This window comes from Triticum dicoccoides, chromosome 4A, assembly GCF_002162155.2.
Source record: "Triticum dicoccoides isolate Atlit2015 ecotype Zavitan chromosome 4A, WEW_v2.0, whole genome shotgun sequence".
NCBI lineage: Eukaryota > Viridiplantae > Streptophyta > Magnoliopsida > Poales > Poaceae > Triticum > Triticum dicoccoides.
In genome coordinates this window covers 447,071,393-447,089,999 of record NC_041386.1, presented here as the reverse complement: position 1 = coordinate 447,089,999, position 18,607 = coordinate 447,071,393, and the positions used below count along the sequence as shown (strand labels likewise).

At 44.3% G+C, this 18,607-nt stretch overlaps 1 protein-coding gene across 1 annotated transcript; it reads left to right on the top strand.

The window, feature by feature from the left end:
- The first annotated feature begins 407 nt into the window (after positions 1 to 407).
- On the top strand, positions 408 to 2,473 carry LOC119286098. The gene has a single exon (XM_037565434.1). The coding sequence runs from the start codon at positions 654 to 656 to the stop codon at positions 2,436 to 2,438; it is 1,785 nt and encodes a 594-aa protein (XP_037421331.1). The 5' UTR covers positions 408 to 653; the 3' UTR covers positions 2,439 to 2,473.
- Positions 2,474 to 18,607: the final 16,134 nt, after the last annotated feature.

Sequence of the window (18,607 nt, the reverse complement as noted above, 5' to 3'; positions counted from 1 at the left end):
CCAAAGGTGGGAGAGAATGTCACTAAACCCGAAAACAAGTGGAGAAAATAAACGAAATTCCGAATATGTGCCTAGCGTGTGATACATAGCGATGGGTAGACGCATCACTTGGCAAGCTCCGAGGCTCAATAAAAATGACCTCTACGGACAGGCTTGGGATTACTCGTTCCCGTGTAGCACCTGCACCTGCACTACCAGGTCTTACGGCAGGTTGTACGTTTTACATTCCAAAAAATCGTAGCAGGTTGTATGTTCTTGTTAACACTGGGCCTAGTGTCACTACCGACGAGACCGGTGTATGCTTCATCACCAAGGAGGGCCGGCCCAGCAAGAGAGCCCATCATCCTTCCACTCGCTACGCGGATGGCAACTGGGTATAGTCCTATATTAGTCTATCCTGTCATCGTGTTGGGTGGCGAATTGGTAATGGCTGAGGCCATTGGCTTATAAATCAATCCTTCCTCTGTAAGCAAATACATCACAGACTTGAGAGTGAATACGAGATGCCGCCATAGTTTTCCCCTTCCTTCTCCAATCCCTATCTAGATCCTAACAATTGGTACTCAGATCCCAAAATTCCCACCCACTTCACGCTGGATCACAGCCACGAGACGCGGTTGGCGGCGGCGGCGGCGCGCCGACGGCAGGAGCTCATGGAGCACCTGAGCGCCGAGGGCAAGGCGGTCTATGAGACCATAACCCAGGCAAGCGAGGCGGCCCATCTACGTCACCAGAAGGAGCTCGACGCGCTCATCGTGGCGGCGGTGGGGAGCACCGTTGATGCTGCGGTGTCGCGTTCCGTCGGGGCGGCGGTCGACAAGGCGGTGGAGGCGGCGATGGGGACGGTCGTCAACGATATGCAGGCGGAAGCCGACCTCCTCAAGCAAATTCAGGACCTCCGCACTGCCAAGAGCACCACCTTCCGCTCCAGCGATTTGGAGGGATCCGAGCGTTCGCCGACGGCCACGGCAGAGGCGAATCAGGCAGGATTCAAGGCGTCGCTGTCGACCAGAGGACCAGGTTCGAGTACGCAAGCACTGTATGTTCCGCCGGCCGCTAGAGGTATACCTGAATTACCGCGGCCGAGTTCATCATTTTCCAGTCTATTGCACCGCGAGCGGAGGAACAGTTCGTCAGGCCATGGGAAACCTCCTTCTGTTGATTTCCCAAAATTTGATGGAGAGAATCCAAAGCTTTGGCAAACGCGGTGTGTGGACTATTTTGCCATGTTTGACACTGACCCGAATCTCTGGATTGCTGTTGCCGCTATGCAATTCGAAGGAGCAGCAACGCGCTGGTTATTGTCAGTTCAACACAAATTTGTTCGATCGTCATGGGAGGATTTTTGTACTGCAGTTCTGAATCGTTTTGGCCGCAACCAACATCAGTCCCTAGTGCGCAAACTGTACCGGCTGAAACAGACAGGGACAGTGGAAGAGTACATCAACCAATTTTCTGAACTTATGGACCAGTTGACAGCGTATGAGCCTGAGCCTGATATGCTGCATTACACCACCCGTTTCATTGATGGTCTGAAAGTCAATGTGAGAATGGTTGTAGCAGTACAGCGCCCAGCGGATTTGGACACAGCTTATTCCATTGCTGCTGTTCAGGAGGAAATGGGGGGCCATGAAGCTGAAACTGTATCCAAGAAGTATACTGCACCTATGTTTCCTCATTCAGACAGGATGGTGCCATCGAAGCATGTCGAAGAGCACAAAACATCAGACAAGTCTAAGACCACCGGTTCAGAGGACAAGTTGGCAACACTCAAAGCATACCACAGAGCAAAAGGACTTTGTTTCATCTGTGGTGAGCGTTGGGGGCGCGACCATAAGTGCAACACTACAGTTCAGCTACACGTGGTGCAAGAAATGTTGGAATTTTGTGCCTTGGATAACATGGATTCGGATGATAGTGATATGGATTTAATGGTACTGTCAGCTGAAGCACAACAAGTTCAAGGGGGAACTAATGCAATCAGATTAGAGTGCCAATTGGGTGGTCATGCAGTGGTGCTTCTGGTGGATTCAGGTAGTTCTCATTCTTTCATCAGTGTTCGGTTGGCTGCTCACATTGCAGGCCAGCAATTACTGCCTGCACAACAAACTGTCAGGATTGCTGGTGGAGGTACACTTCCTTGTACTCACATCATTCCTGCTTGTGCCTGGTCTGCTGCTAGTCATGAATTCAAGTGTGACTTTAAGGTGTTACCTCTGCAACATCATGATGGAATTGTGGGAATGGATTGCCTGTCCTCCTTGGGTACTATGCAAGTTAATTGGTTAGAGAAGTGGCTAGCCTTTGATCATCATGGCCGTTCGGTGTTCTTACAAGGCTGTCCTCCAAAAACTTTTAGTTGCACTGTGGTGGAGCTCCATTTAGTTCAGCCAGAGAACGTTAAAGAGGATCTCGTAGCCCTTCCAGCACAATTCTAGGAACTATTAGATCAGTACACTACAGTATTCGAACCACCAACTGGACTTCCCCCTCGGCGCAGTTGTGATCATAGAATACCATTGATGGAAGGGGCTAGACCTGTAAACATTCGACCCTACTGGTATTCACCGGAGCTAAAGAGTGAAATTGAAAAATAAGTCCAGGAGATGTTGCAAACTGGGGTCATTGTTCCTAGCTCCAGTCCGTTTGCCTCACCTATTATTATGGTCAAGAAAAAAGACGGCTCGTGGCGGTTGTGTGTGGATTATCGTCATCTTAATTTGTTAACACTCAAGTCCAAATACCCGCTCCCAGTGATCGATGAGCTTTTGGATGAGCTCACTGGGGCGTCCTGGTTTTCGAAGCTGGACCTTCGTGCCAGATATCATCAGATCAGGCTTGCGCCGGGTGAGGAGTATAAGACAGCTTTTCACACACATAACGGTCATTATGAATTCACAGTCTTGGCATTTGGACTGACTAGAGGGCCATGTACATTCCAATCTGTTATGAATGATGATTTAGCTCCAGTGCTTCGTGAACCAAATAAATGTGTTGTGGTGTTCTTCGATGATATCCTGGTATTTAGTATTACATTGGAGGACCACTTGCATCATTTGAAGCAAGTGCTGGACCTGTTGCAGGAGCACCAATGGAAAATCAAAGGGTCTAAATGTGCGTTTGCACAATGCAGCATTTCTTATCTGGGCTATGTGGTATCTGAGGAAGGCATAGCTACTGACCCTGCTAAGATTGAGGTGGTAGTCAACTGGCCTGTACCTGCTAATTTGAAGGAACTCCGTGGTTTTTTGGGGCTATTTGGCTACTACCGGAAGTTTGTTCGCCACTATGGTATGATCAGCCAGCCCTTGACTCATCTCCTGCGTAAAAATATTCCATTTGTGTGGTCTTCTGAAGCCCAGTTTGCATTTGATCAACTGAAGCGAGCCCTCACAACAGCACCTGTATTGTCACTCCCTAATTTTCAGAAACAGTTCGTAATTGAGACTGACGCTTGTGATACCGGAGTGGGTGCAGTACTACTTCAGGATGGCCACCCTCTTGCATTTGTGAGCAAAGGATTGGGACTCAGAACCAAGGGTCTGTCTACATATGAAAAAGAGTATATGGCCGTGCTTCTTGCAGTGGAACGATGGAGAACTTATTTACAACATGCTGAATTCCTAATACTTACTGACCATATCAGCTTATCACACCTGGAAGACCAGAGGTTACACACTAGTTGGCAGCAGAAAATGTTCACAAAATTGCTTGGACTCCAGTTCAAGATCAGGTACAAAAAAGGCATTGACAATCGTGCCGCGGATGCATTATCTCGCAGACCACACTTAGGGGAGGACCTTCTTGCTATATCTTCACACCAGCCAGCTTGGATACAGGAAATATTGGATGTGTATCAGGATAGTGCTGAAGCAAGTGAACTTTTGGTCAAATTGGCAGTGCAGCGGTCTGAAAATGATCCATGTTCTCTTCGAGATGGTCTGATCCGTTACAAAGGTCGATTATGGCTTCCTCCTGATGTGGATCTGATTCCTAAATTACTTGATGCATTTCATACAAGTCCGATTGGGGGCCACTCAGGTATCCCTGTCACCTTGCGTAGATTGAAGCAGTTGTTCTACTGGAAGCACATGAAAGCTCGAGTGAAGCAATATGTTCAGGAGTGCTTGATTTTTCAGCGTGCGAAACCGGATCGTAACAAGTACCCAGGCCTCCTCGGACCCTTACCGGTGCCTCGTAAGTTTTGGTAGATGCTCACGATGGATTTTGTTGAAGGTTTGCCCCATTCTGGCCGTTTCAACTGTGTCCTCGTCGTTGTTGACAAACTGTCGAGATATAGTCATTTTATTGGTCTCCAACATCCCTTTACTGTGTCCACAGTGACGGCAGCCTTCATGGACAATATACACAAACTGCATGGGATGCCCGAGTCCATTGTCACTGACCGTGATTGGATTTTTACTAGCAGGTTTTGGAAAGAAATGGCAGCACTCACTGGTACAAAATTGCGTATGAGTTCTTCCCATCATCCCCAAACCGATGGTCAATCTGAGCGAGTTAACCAATGTTTGGAGGCTTATCTGCGATGTTTTACTCATGCTTGCCCACTGAAGTGGGCTCAATGGTTGTCACTTGCTGAGTACTGGTACAACACGAGTCCTCACTCTGCCTTGCAAGGGAAGTCGCCATTCGAGGTCCTATACGACCAGTCTCCTAGAACTTTTGGATTATCTGCAGATGACACTTGTTCCATTCCTGACCTGGAGACCTGGCTTCGCGATCGTGATCTTATGATGAGATTACTTCAGCAACACTTGGAGCGCGTTAGAACTCGTATGAAACACCAGGCAGATAAGAAACGTTCTGACAGAGTATTTGCTGTGGGTGATTCTGTTTTTCTCAAGTTGCAGCCATACATTCAGTCCTCTGTGGCCCCACGTGCTCATCACAAATTGTTGTTCAAATACTATGGCCCTTATCAAGTGCTGGAACGAGTAGGTGCATCAGCCTATCGTCTTGCGCTTCCACCGGCAAGCAAGATCCACCCAGTTCTACACGTCTCAACTGAAGTTGGCACTGGGACCTAATTGTCAGGTACAATCTGAATTGCCTCCTCCTGATGCTCAGTTTGCTGTGCCTATGAGAGTTCTGCATCGCCGGTTGCGCCGCCGGGGTGATGCTGCTGTGCTACAAGGCTTGATACAATGGTCTGATCAACCGGATTCTTTGGCGACATGGGAAGATTTAGAAGAACTCAAGCAGCGTTTTCCGCGGGCGCCAACTTGGGGACAAGCTGGACTTCAAGGAAAGGGGAGTGTTAACACTGGGCCTAGTGCCACTACCGACGAGACCGGTGTACGCTTCATCACCAAGGAGGGCCGGCCCAGCAAGAGAGCCCATCATCCTTCCACTCGCTACGCAGACGGCAACTGGGTGTAGTCCTATACTAGTCTATCCTGTCATTGTGTTGGGTGGCGAATTGGTAATGGCTGAGGCCATTGGCTTGTAAATCAATCCTTCCTCTGTAAGTAAATACATCACAGACTTGAGAATGAATACGAGATGCCGCCATATTTTTCCCCTTCCTTCTCCAATCCCTATCTAGATCCTAACAGTTCTTCAGGATTTTTTTTACCAGGCTGTACTAAAAAAACATAGCAAGCGGATCGCTGGGAAGTAGTTAAGTTTGTCCTACTCCGTATGACACAAATTAAAAATATTTAGAAACGTTCACAAAGCTGAACATTTTCACAGATTTTCAAAATGTTCTTGAGCTTAAAAATGTTCATGAACTTGAAAATTTGTTCATGAATTCAAAAAATAGTTGTGAATTTTAAAAACAAATCACAGACAGGAAAAAAGTTCATGAATTTAAAACAAAACTGTGAATTAGGAAAATGTTTGCAATCTTGAAAAAATGTTCGTGAATTAAAAAATGTCAAGAATTTGAAAAATATTCATGATTTTAAAAAAATAATCGTGATCTCATCTTGATTTGCAAATTTGAAAAAATCTAGAAGTTGGAAAAACATACATGAATTTTTAAAAATATTCACAATTACAAACACAATCCATGAATTTGAAACGTGTTCATGATTTGATGTTCAAGATTAAAGATGTTCACGAAGTTTAAACTGTTTGTAAATTTTAAAATCTTAATAAATTTAAAAAAATGTTCACAGCTTTGAATAAATGCTCGCAAATTAAAAAATGCTCACAAATTACCAGGTTTTAGGGCACCTGCACTACCAGGTTTTATGGCAGGTTGAACGTTTTACATTCCAAAAAATCGTAGCAGGTTGTATGTTCTTCAGAAAATATTTACCGGGCGTACTATAAAAACATAGCCTGCGGATCGCTTGGAACATGTTTTTTTGCAGATTTGAAAAAAATATATGAATTTGAAAAAATGTTCACAAGTTGGAAAAATGTACATGCATTTTAAAAAACGTTCACAATTACAAAAAAGATCCATGAATTTGAAACATGTTCATGATTTGATGTTCAAGATTAAAGATGTCCACAATTTTTTTAATGCTGATGAATTTTAATAATATTTCGCAATTTTAAAAAAATGTTCACAAATTTGACTAATGCTCACAATTAAAAAATGTTCACAATTTTTTTAAAAAATTGTGAGTACAAAAATGTTCATGAATTTTAAAATTGTTCATGAATCTTAAAAACATTCACGAGTTTGAAAAAAATTCACAAACACAATTTTGATTTTTTAAAAAGGTCTGCAAATTTTAAAGTTGTTTACAATTCAAAAAGTACTCATGAATTTGAAAAGATGTTCAAATATTTAAAAAATAAAAATAAAAAAAGAAGGAAAAGAAAGAAAAGAAAGAAAGAAAATAAAAAATAGAAAACCCGTAGAAAAAAAAAGAGGAAAGAAAGAAAGAAACTTGTGGAACTTCCCCAAAACTATGAGATGGTTCAAAAAGCTTCACAAAACCGGAGTGGTCGGCTGAAACCTTCTGACGACCATTCGTTACGTCGCTAATGCATCGGCCAGGAGTAGCGACGTAGTTTGGCCGCTATTTTATCACTTCCAAAGAGCGGTGCATAGGATTTGCACTCGTTGCACGTTCTTCTGTATTTCTAGCTGCCCTCTCATGGTCACAATTGGACAGGGCCCATAGATCTCCCTCCTTGAAATTTGGCTTGACTCATAGAGCCATTGGCTCATCTAGTGCAATTTAATAGGTTGTGCGTGTGTGCACTACCTAATGATTGCCTGGTGGACCACATTAGCAATCGTCTAACCATATTGCAAAAGATTTCATTTCCACCATGATCGACACACTTGAGCACCATGATCAAGTCTTGTGTTTTATTACTCTTTGGGTCATATGGTATGCTAGACGCAAGGCCATCCATGAGAATGTTACCAATGGTCGCTCTTTGTTCACTCTTTTGCTTGGAGTTTTATAAGGGAACTGGATTGTGACAAGATAGACAAAAAGAAGAGTTTAGTGACTAAAGCTCATGATGATGGGATTAACAAGATCGTTGTAACAGCCTCAAATTAGTAGTAGTAATTAGTAACTGATTGTGCATCATAATCATCTCATAAGCATCACTTGTTTAACCATGAAATTGAGGATAATACCAACCCTCATCTTTTTAAAGGGATAAAACCCTAAAGCTTACACCATGTAACCAAAATACCCTGCTCAACACTAAGGATTTGACAATGTGTCTATATGGACCTACACCAATTTCCCATGGGTTGGGATGCTTTAAATCTTCAAGAACCGTAATTAAAATTCAAAGTTTAATAAACACTAAACAATGAGTGATTTCTTGTGGTGAGTTACTTGTGTCATGTAAACTGATTTTCGTCGCCAAAATGGGCTCATGGCGGTTCCTCGCCGATTTGCATAAATGAAATAGTGATGGTAGCAATATTTAAGTCACGTAAGATTGTGTCTTCGGTGACGGTTCCTGTTTCGTCAATGGATTATATTTTCAGTGGCGACCAGGATTGTCACAGTTTTATCAGCCATTTTCACCAAATAGCATTTGTAGTGATGGAAAACCATCACTAATATTCAACGCGTCAGGTTTGGTAGGTCAACGATTCTAACATATGGGTCAATGTTGTGTTAATGTGTAACGCCCCGGGACCGATACTATACTCTTGGGAAACGTAGTAGAAAAAAATGTCGCCCTACGATCAACCAGGAAATCTATGAAGATGCATAACAGTTAAGATTGGATTTTTACCAACTCCGACTTGCAACAGAAGAAGAGTCGGTGTAGATTGTACTTGAAGTGCCTCAAATCGTTCACAAACGATCCCTCGAACGAAAGACCGAAAGCATAGCCTCTCCATAGTTTACAAGCGTACAGGCTTCACAATCCGGCAGCGCTTGACCGTACATAGCTAATCGTCGTTGGAGAATTAAAGGGAGAAGAAGAGAACCGCACAGGGCTTCTCTATTATGAGGATTAGAGAGAACTAGAACTAGATCCAGTCTAGATCAAACTAGACGAGAACTAGATCAAGAGAGAACTAGAGGAGGCTCCAAAACTTATATAGTAGGGGCTGCCCCTGCTAGTCTATTCATATGTTTGGTCCTGGGGTCGCAACTTGGGGAGGGAGCCTCCCCAAAGTCGGGTTGGATCGCAATGAAGAGTCCTCCTCGGATTCCAGCACGAAACGCCAAGGTTCCTAGCGTTCCCGAAAATGCCACGGACATCGGCGTTTGGCCTAGGACCAGACACCAGGGACCTTGGCTTCTGGCCCCTGTCTTCCACAAAATCCCTTTTGCACTAACTTCAACCCTCATGGCCTTACCCTTTGGCCAAGCCAAAAGTGTCCTCACACCAGAACATTTCTGAAAACATCTGAAACTCTTTAGGAACTCTCTTGAAACTATATCATGTATTCCTGAAACTATTTCGAGAATATGTTCTCATAACTCTTGCTCCACTAACACTCAATAGGTCGTGATTCCCTTAAGCTTGTGACCCTTTAGGTTCGGTAAAACATAGACATGAACAAAAAACCCTTTCGTTCAATGACCGATAGCGGAACCGTGGACGTCCATATCAATCCCTATGAGTACACGGATGAAAATCGAGCTGGAGAAACAGACACCCACTAGCCACCTGTGTGCGAAGCACGTCGGTAGAACCAGTCTCGCGTAAGCGCGTAATGTCGGTCTAGGCCGCTTCATCCAACAATGCCACTGAATCAAGAATCAACAAGTGACGGCAAGAAATATGTATATACCCACGCCCACAACTCCTTTGTGTTCTACTCGTGCATATAACATCTCCGCAGTAACCTGGCTTGGATGCCACTGTTGGGGAACGTAGTAATTTAAAAAAAATCCTACGCAAACGCAAGATCATGGTGATGCATAGCAACGAGAGGGGAGAGTATTATCCACGTACCCTCATAGACTGTAAGCAGAAGCGTTATGAGAACGCTGTTGATGTAGTCATACGTCTTCACGATCCGACCGATCCAAGTAACGAACGCACGACACCTCCGAGTTCAGCACACATTCAGCTCGATGACGTCCTACGGACTCCGATCTAGCAGAGCTTCGCGGGAGAGTTCCGTCAGCACGACGGCGTGATGACGGTGATGATGTTGCTACCGATGCAGGGCTTCGCCTAAGCACTACTATGACATGATCGAGGTGGATTATGGTGGAGGGGGGGCACCGCACGGCTTGGAACAATCAACTTGTGTGTCTTTGGGTGCCCCCCGCCCCCATATATAAAGGATCAAGGGGGAGCCCGGCCGGCCTTGGTGCGCCCCAAGGAGAGGAGGAATGATTCATCCTTTCCTAGTCCTACTAGGAAGGGGGAAGGGGGAAGGAAAGAGAGGGAGATGGAGAGGGAAAGAGGGGCTGCGCCCCCTCCCCTAGTCCAATTCGGAATCCTCATGGGAGGGGGCGCGCCACCTCCTGGGCTGCTGCCCTCTCTCTCCCCTCAGGCCCACTAAGGCCTAGTACTTCCCTGGGGGGTCCGGTAACCCCTCCGGCACTCCGGTTTTCTCCGAAACCATCCGGAACACTTTCGGTGTCCGAATATAGCTGTCCAATATATCAATCTTTATGTCTCGACCATTTCGAGACTCCTCGTCATGTCCGTGATCACATCTGGGACTCCGAACTACCTTCGATACATCAAAACACATAAAATCATAATATCGATCGTCACTGAACTTTAAGCGTGCGGACCCTACGGGTTCGAGAACTGTGTAGACATGACCGGGATTCGTCTCCGGTCAATAACCAATATCGGAACCTAGATGCTCATATTGGTTCCTACATATTCTATGAAGATCTTTATCGGTCAAACCGCATAACAACATACGTTGTTCCTTTTGTCATCGGTATGTTACTTGCCCGAGATTCGATCGTGTGTATCCTCATACCTAGTTCAATCTCGTTACCGACAAGTCTCTTTACTCGTACTGTAATACATCATCCCGCAACTAACTCATTAGTCACAATGCTTGCAAGGCTTATAGTGATGTGCATTACCGAGAGGACCCAGAGATACCTCTCCGACAATCGGAGTGACAAATCCTAATCTCGATCTATGCCAACTCAACAAGCACCATCGGAGACACCTGTAGAGCACCTTTATAATCACCCAGTTACGTTGTGACATTTGGTAGCACACAAAGTGTTCCTCCGGTACTCGGGAGTTGCATAATCTCATAGTCATAGGAACATGTATAAGTCATGAAGAAAGCAATAGCAACAAACTAACGATCATCGTGCTAAGCTAACGGATGGGTCAAGTTAATCACATCATTCTCTAATGATGTGATCCCGTTAATCAAATGACAACTCATGCCCATGGTTAGGAAACATAACCATCATTGATTCAATGAGCTAGTCAAGTAGAGGCAAACTAGTGACACTCTGTTTGTCTATGTATTCACACATGTACTAAGTTTCCGGTTAATACAATTCTAGCATGAATAATAAACATTTATCATGATATAAGGAAATATAAATAACAACTTTATTATTGCCTCTAGGGCATATTTCCTTCAGTCTCCCACTTGCACCAGAGTCAATAATCTGGATTACACAGTAATGATTCTAACACCCATGGAGTCTTGGTGTTGATCATGTTTTGCTCGTGAGAGAGGCTTAGTCAAGGGGTCTGCAACATTTAGGTCCGTATGTATCTTGCAAATATCTATGTCTCCCTCCTTGACTTGATCGCAGATGGAATTAAAGCGTCTCTTGATGTGCTTGGTCCTTTTGTGAAATCTGGTTTCCTTTGCCAAGGCAATTGCACCAGTATTGTCACCAAAGATTTTCATTGGACCCGATGCACTAGGTATGACACCTTGATCGGATATGAACTCCTTCATCCAGACTCCTCCATTTGCTGCTTCCGAAGCAGCTATGTACTCCGCTTCACACGTAGAATCTGCCACGACGCTTTGCTTAGAAATGCACCAACTAACAGCCCCACCGTTCAATAAAAACACATATTCGGTTTGTGACTTAGAGTCATCGGGATCAGTGTCAAAGCTTGCATCGACGTAACCATTTACGACGAGCTCTTTGTCACCTCCATAAACGAGAAACATATCCTTAGTCCTTTTCAGGTATTTTAGGATGTTCTTGACCGTTGTCCAGTGATCCGCTCCTGGATTACTTTGGTACCTCCCTGCTAAACTAATAGCAAGGCACACATCAGGTCTGGTACACAGCATTGCATACATGATAGAGCCTATGGCTGAAGCATAGGGAACATCTTTCATTTTCTCTCTATCTTCTGAAGTGGTCAGGCATTGAGTCTGACTCAATTTCACACCTTGTAACACATGCAAGAGCCCTTTCTTTGCTTGATCCATTTTGAACTTCTTCAAAACTTTATCAAGGTATGTGCTTTGTGAAAATCCAATTAAGCGTATTGATCTATATCTATAGATCTTGATGCCTAATATATAAGTAGCTTCATCGAGGTCTTTCATTGAAAAACTCTTATTTAAGTATCCTTTTATGCTATCCAGAAATTCTATATCATTTCCAATCAGCAATATGTCATCCACATATAATATTAGAAATGCTACAAAGCTCCCATTCACTTTCTCGTAAATACAGGCTTCTCCAAAAGTCTGTATAAAACCATATGCTCTGATCACACTATCAAAATGTTTATTCCTACTCCGAGATGCTTGCACCAGTCCATAGATGGATCGCTGGAGCTTGCACACTGTGTTAGCACCCTTTGGATCAATAAAACCTTCAGGTTGCATCATATATAACTCTTCTTCCAGAAATCCATTCAGGAATGCAGTCTTTACATCCATTTGCCAAATTTCATAATCATAAAATGCGGCAATTGCTAACATCTTAAGCATCGCTACGGGTGAGAAAGTCTCATCGTAGTCAACTCCTTGAACTTGTCAAAAACCTTTCGCAACAAGTCGAGCTTTGTAGACAGTAACATTACGTCAGCGCCAGTCTTCTTCTTGAAGATCCATTTATTCTCGATGGCTTGCCGATCATTGGGAAAGTCAACCACAGTCCATACTTTGTTCTCATACATGGATCCCATCTCAGATTTCATGGCCTCAAGCCATTTTGCGGAATCTGGGCTCATCATCGCTTCTTCATAGTTCGTAGGTTCATCATGGTCAAGTAAAATGACCTCCAGAACAGGATTACTGTACCACTCTGGTGCGGATCTTACTCTGGTTGACCTATGAGGTTCGGTAGTAACTTGATCTGAAGTTACATGATCTTCATCATTAGCTTCCTCACTAATTGGTGTAGGAGTCACTGGAACAGATTTCTGTGATGAACTACTTTCCAATAAGGGAGTAGGTACAGTTACCTCATCAAGTTCTACTTTCCTCGCACTCACTTCTTTCGAGAGAAACTCCTTCTCTAGAAAGGATCCATTCTTAGCAACAAATGTCTTGCCTTCGGATCTGTGATAGAAGGTGTACCCAATAGTCTCTTTTGGGTATCCTATGTGAAGGAAATATTCCCTAGAGGCAATAATAAAGTTATTATTTATTTCCTTATATCATGATAAATGTTTATTATTCATGCTAGAATTGTATTAACCGGAAACATAATACATGTGTTAATACATAAACAAACAGAGTGTCACTAGTATGTCTCTACTTGACTAGCTCGTTGATCAAAGATGGTTATGTTTCCTAACCATAGACATGAGTTGTCATTTGATTAACGGGATCACATCATTAGGAGAATGATGTGATTGACTTGATCCATTCCGTTAGCATAGCACTTGATCGTTTAGTTTGTTGCTATTGCTTTCTTCATGACTTATACATTTTCCTATGACTATGAGATTATGCAACTCCCGTTTACCGTTGTGTGCCACCAAACATCACAACGTAACTGGGTGATTATAAAGGTGCTCTACAGGTGTCTCCGAAGGTACTTGTTGGGTTGGCGTATTTTGAGATTAGGATTTGTCACTCCGATTGTCGGAGAGGTATCTCTGGGCCCTCTCGGTAATGCACATCACTTAAGTCTTGCAAGCATTGCAACTAATGAGTTAGTTGCAGGATGATGTATTACGGAACGAGTAAAGAGACTTGTCGGTAACGAGATTGAACTAGGTATTGAGATATCGACGATCGAATCTCGGGCAAGTAACATACCGATGACAAAGGGTACAACGTATGTTGTTATGCGGTCTGACCGATAAAGATCTTCGTAGAATATGTGGGAGCCAATATGAGCATCCAGGTTCCGCTATTGGTTATTGACCGAAGACGTGTCTCGGTCATGTCTACATTGTTCTCGAACCCGTAGGGTCCGCACGCTTAAGGTTTCGATGACAGTTATATTATGAGTTTATGAGTTTTGATGTACCGAAGTTTGTTCGGAGTCCAGGATGTGATCACGGACATGATGAGGAGTCTCGAAATGGTTGAGACATAAAGATTGATATATTGGACGGCTATATTCGGACACCGGAAGTGTTCCGGGTGATTTCGGAGAAGACCAGAGTGCCGGAGGGTTACCGGACCCCCCCGGGAGAAGTAATGGGCCTTATGGGCCCTAGTGGAGAGAGAGAGGGGCAGCCAGAGTGGGCCGCGCGCCCCCTCCCCCTCTGGTCCGAATTGGACTAGGAGAGGGGGGGCAGCGCCCCCTTTCCTTCTCCCTCTCCCCCTTCCTTTCCCCCTCCTAGTAGGAGTAGGAAATAGTGGAGTCCTACTCCTACTAGGAGGAGGACTCCTCCTCCTTGGCGCGCCCAAGGGCCGGCCGGCCTCCCCCCTTGTTCCTTTATATACGGTGGCAGGGGGCACCTCTAGACACACAAGTTGATCTTCAAGATCGTTCTCTTAGCCGTGTGCGGTGCCCCCCTCCACCATAGTCCTCGATAATATTGTAGTGGTGCTTAGGCGAAGCCCTGCGACAGTAGAACATCAAGATCGTCACCACGCCGTCGTGCTGACGGAACTCTTCCCCGACACTTTGCTGGATCAGAGTCCGAGGATCGTCATCGAGCTGAACGTGTGCTAGAACTCGGAGGTGCCATAGTTTCGGTGCTTGATCGGTCGGGCCGTGAAGACGTACGACTACATCAACCGCGTTGTCATAACGCTTCCGTTGTTCGTCTACGAGGGTACGTAGACTACACTCTCCCCTCTCGTTGCTATGCATCACGATGTTCTTGCGTGTGCGTAGGAAAATTTTGAAATTAGTACGTTCCCCAACACTATGAAGACACATTTCTCTGATTTGGGTTCGAGCTTATCAGGTTGAAGCTTTTTCACATAAGCATCGCAGCCCCAAACTTTAAGAAACGACAACTTTGGTTTCTTGCCAAACCACAGTTCATAAGGTGTCGTCTCAACAGATTTAGATGGTGCCCTATTTAATGTGAATGCAGCCGTCTCTAAAGCATAACCCCAAAACGATAGCGGTAAATTAGTAAGAGACATCATAGATCGCACCATATCTAGTAAAGTATGATTACGACGTTCGGACACACCATCATGCTATGGTGTTCTGGGTGGCGTGATTTGCGAAAATATTCTGCATTGTTTCAAATGAAGACCCAACTCATAACTCAAATATTCTCCTCCATGATCAGATCATTGAAACTTTATTTTATTGTTACGATGATTTTCCACTTCACTCTGAAATTCTTTGAACGTTTCAAATGTTTCAGACTTATGTTTCATCAAGTAGATATACCCATATCTGCTCAAATCATCTGTGAAGGTGAGAAAATAACGATACCCGCCGCGAGCCTCAACATTCATCGGACCACATACATCAGTATGTATGATTTCCAACAAATCTGTTGCTCGCTTCATAGTTCCGAAAAACGGCGTTTTAGTCATCTTGCCCATGAGGCATGGTTCACAAGTACCAAGTGATTCATAATCAAGTGATTCCAAAAGTCCATCAGAATGGAGTTTCTTCATGCGCTTTACACCAATATGACCTAAACGGCAGTGCCAAGTTGCACTATCATTATCAACTCTGCATCTTTTAGCTTCAATATTATGAATATGTGTATCACTACTATCGAGATTCATCAAAAATAGACCACTCTTCAAGGGTGCATGACCATAAAAGATATTACTCATATAAATGGAACAACCATTATTTCTCAGATTTAAATGAATAACCGTCTCGCATCAAACAAGATCCAGATATAATGTTCATGCTCAACGTTGGCACCAAATAACAATTATTTAGGTCTAAAACTAATCCCGAAGGTAGATGTAGAGGTAGCGTGCCGACCGCGATCACATCGACTTTGGAACCATTTCCCACACGCATCGTCACCTCGTCCTTAGCCAATCTTTGCTTAATCCATAGCCCCTGTTTCGAGTTGCAAATATTAGCAACAGAACCAGTATCAAATACCCAGGTGCTACTGCGAGCATTAGTAAGGTACACACCAATAACATGTATATCACATATACCTTTGTTTACCTTTCCATCCTTGTTATCCGCCAAATACTTGGGGCAGTTCCGCTTCCAGTGACCAGTCCCTTTGCAGTAGAAGCACTCAGTCTCAGGCTTAGGTATAGACTTGGGCTTCCTCACTTGAGTAGCAACTTGCTAGCCGTTCTTCTTGAAGTTCCCCTTCTTCTCTTTATCCTTTTTCTTGAAACTGGTGGTCTTGTTGACCATCAACACTTGATGCTCCTTCTTGATTTCTACCTCCGCAGCCTTTAGCATTGCGAAGTGCTCGGGAATCGTCTTATCCATCCCTTGCATATTATAGTTCATCACGAAGCTCTTGTATCTTGGTGGTAGTGATTGAAGAACTCTGCCAATGACACTATCAACAGGAAGATTAACTCCCAGTTGAGTCAAGTGGTTGTGGTACCCAGACATTATGAGTATATGTTCACTGACAGAACTATTCTCCTCCATCTTGCAGCTGTAGAACTTATTGGAGACTTCATATCTCTCAATCCGGGCATTTGCTTGAAATATTAACTTCAACTTCTGGAGCATATCATATGCTCCATGACGTTCAAAACATCGTTGAAGTCCCGGTTCTAAGCCGTAATGCATGGCACATTGAACTATCGAGTAGTCATCAGCTTTGCTCTGCCAGACGTTCATAACATCTAGCGTTGCTCCTGCAGCGGGTTTGGCACCTAGCGGTGCTTCCAGGACGTAATTCTTCTGTGCAGCAATGAGGATAATCCTCAAGTTACGGACCCAATCCGTGTAATTGCTACCATCATCTTTCAACTTTGTTTTCTCAAGGAACGCATTAAAATTCAATGGAACAACAGCACGGGCCATCTATCTACAACAACATAAACATGCAAAATACTATCAGGTACTAAGTTCATGATAAATTAAAGTTCAATTAATCATATTACTTAAGAACTCCCACTTAGACAGACATCCCTCTAATCATCTAAGTGATCACGTGATCCATATCAACTAAACCATGTCTGATCATCATGTGAGATGGAGTAGTTTTCAATGGTGAACATCACTATGTTGATCATATCTACTATATGATTCACGCTCGACCTTTCGGTCTCAGTGTTCCGAGGCCATATCTGCATATGCTAGGCTCGTCAAGTTTAACCCGAGTATTCTGCATGTGCAAAACTGGCTTGCACCCGTTGTATGTGAACGTAGAGCTTATCACACCCGATCATCACGTGGTGTCTCGGCACGACGAACTTTCGCAACGGTGCATACTCAGGGAGAACACTTATACCTTGAAATTTAGTGAGAAATCATCGTATAATGCTACCGTCGATCTAAGCAAAATAAGATGCATAAAAGATAAACATCACATGCAATCAATATAAGTGATATGATATGGCCATCATCATCTTGTGCTTGTGATCTCCATCTCCAAAGCACCGTCATGATCACCATCCTCACCGGCTTGACACCTTGATATCCATCGAAGCATCGTTGTCATCACACCAACTATTGTCTCCACGACTATCGCTACCGCTTAGTGATAAAGTAAAGTAAATACATGGCGATTGCATTTCATACAATAAAGCGACAACCATATGGTTCCTGCCAGTTGCCGATAACTGTGTTACAAAACATGATCATCTCATACAACAAAATTTAGCATCATGTCTTGACCATATCACATCACAACATGCCCTACAAAAAACAAGTTAGACGTCCTCTACTTTGTTGTTGTAAGTTTTACATGGCTATTACAGGCTGAGAAAGAACCGTTCTTACCTACGCATCAAAAACCACAACGCGGTATAGTGATTTCTTTTTGATCTTCAGAAAGAACCCTGTTCATTGAATCCGATTCAACTAAAGCTGGAGAAACAGACACCCACTAGCCACCTGTGTGCGAAGCACATCGGTAGAACCAGTCTTGCGTAAGCGTACGTGTAGTGTCGGTCTGGGCCGCTTCATCCAACAATGCCGCTGAATCAAGAATCAACTAGTGATGACAAGCAATATGTATATACCCACACCCACAACTCCTTTGTGTTCTACTCCTGCATATAACATCTACGCAGTAACCTGGCTCGGATGCCACTATTGGGGAACGTAGTAATTTCAAAAAAATTCCTACACACACGCAAGATCATGGTGATGCATAGCAATGAGAGGGGAGAGTATCATCCACATACCCTTGTAGACCGTAAGCGGAAGCATTATGAGAACGCGGTTGATGTAGTCGTATGTCTTCACGATCCGACCGATCCAAGTACCGAACGCACGACACCTCCGAGTTCAGCACACGTTCAGCTCGATGACGTCCCATGAACTCCAATCTAGCAGAGCTTCCCGGGAGAGTTCCGTCAGCACAATGGCGTGATGCCGGTGATCATGTTGCTACCGACACAGGGCTTCGCCTAAGCATTGCTATGATATGATCGAGGTGGATTATGGTGGAGGGAGGGCACTGCACACGGCTTGGAACAATCAACTTGTGTGTCTTTGGGTGCCCCCGCCCCCGTATATAAAGGAGAAAGGGGGGCGGCCTTGGTGCGCCCCAAGGAGAGGAGGAATCCTCCTCCTAGTAGGCGTATGATTCATCCTTTCCTAGTCCTACTAGGAAGGGGGAAGGGGGAAAGAAAGAGAGGGAGAGGGAGAGGGAAAGAGGGGCCGCACCCCCTCCCTAGTCCAATTCGGACTCCTCATGGGAGGGGGCACGCCACCTCTTGGGCTGCTGCCCTCTCTCTCCT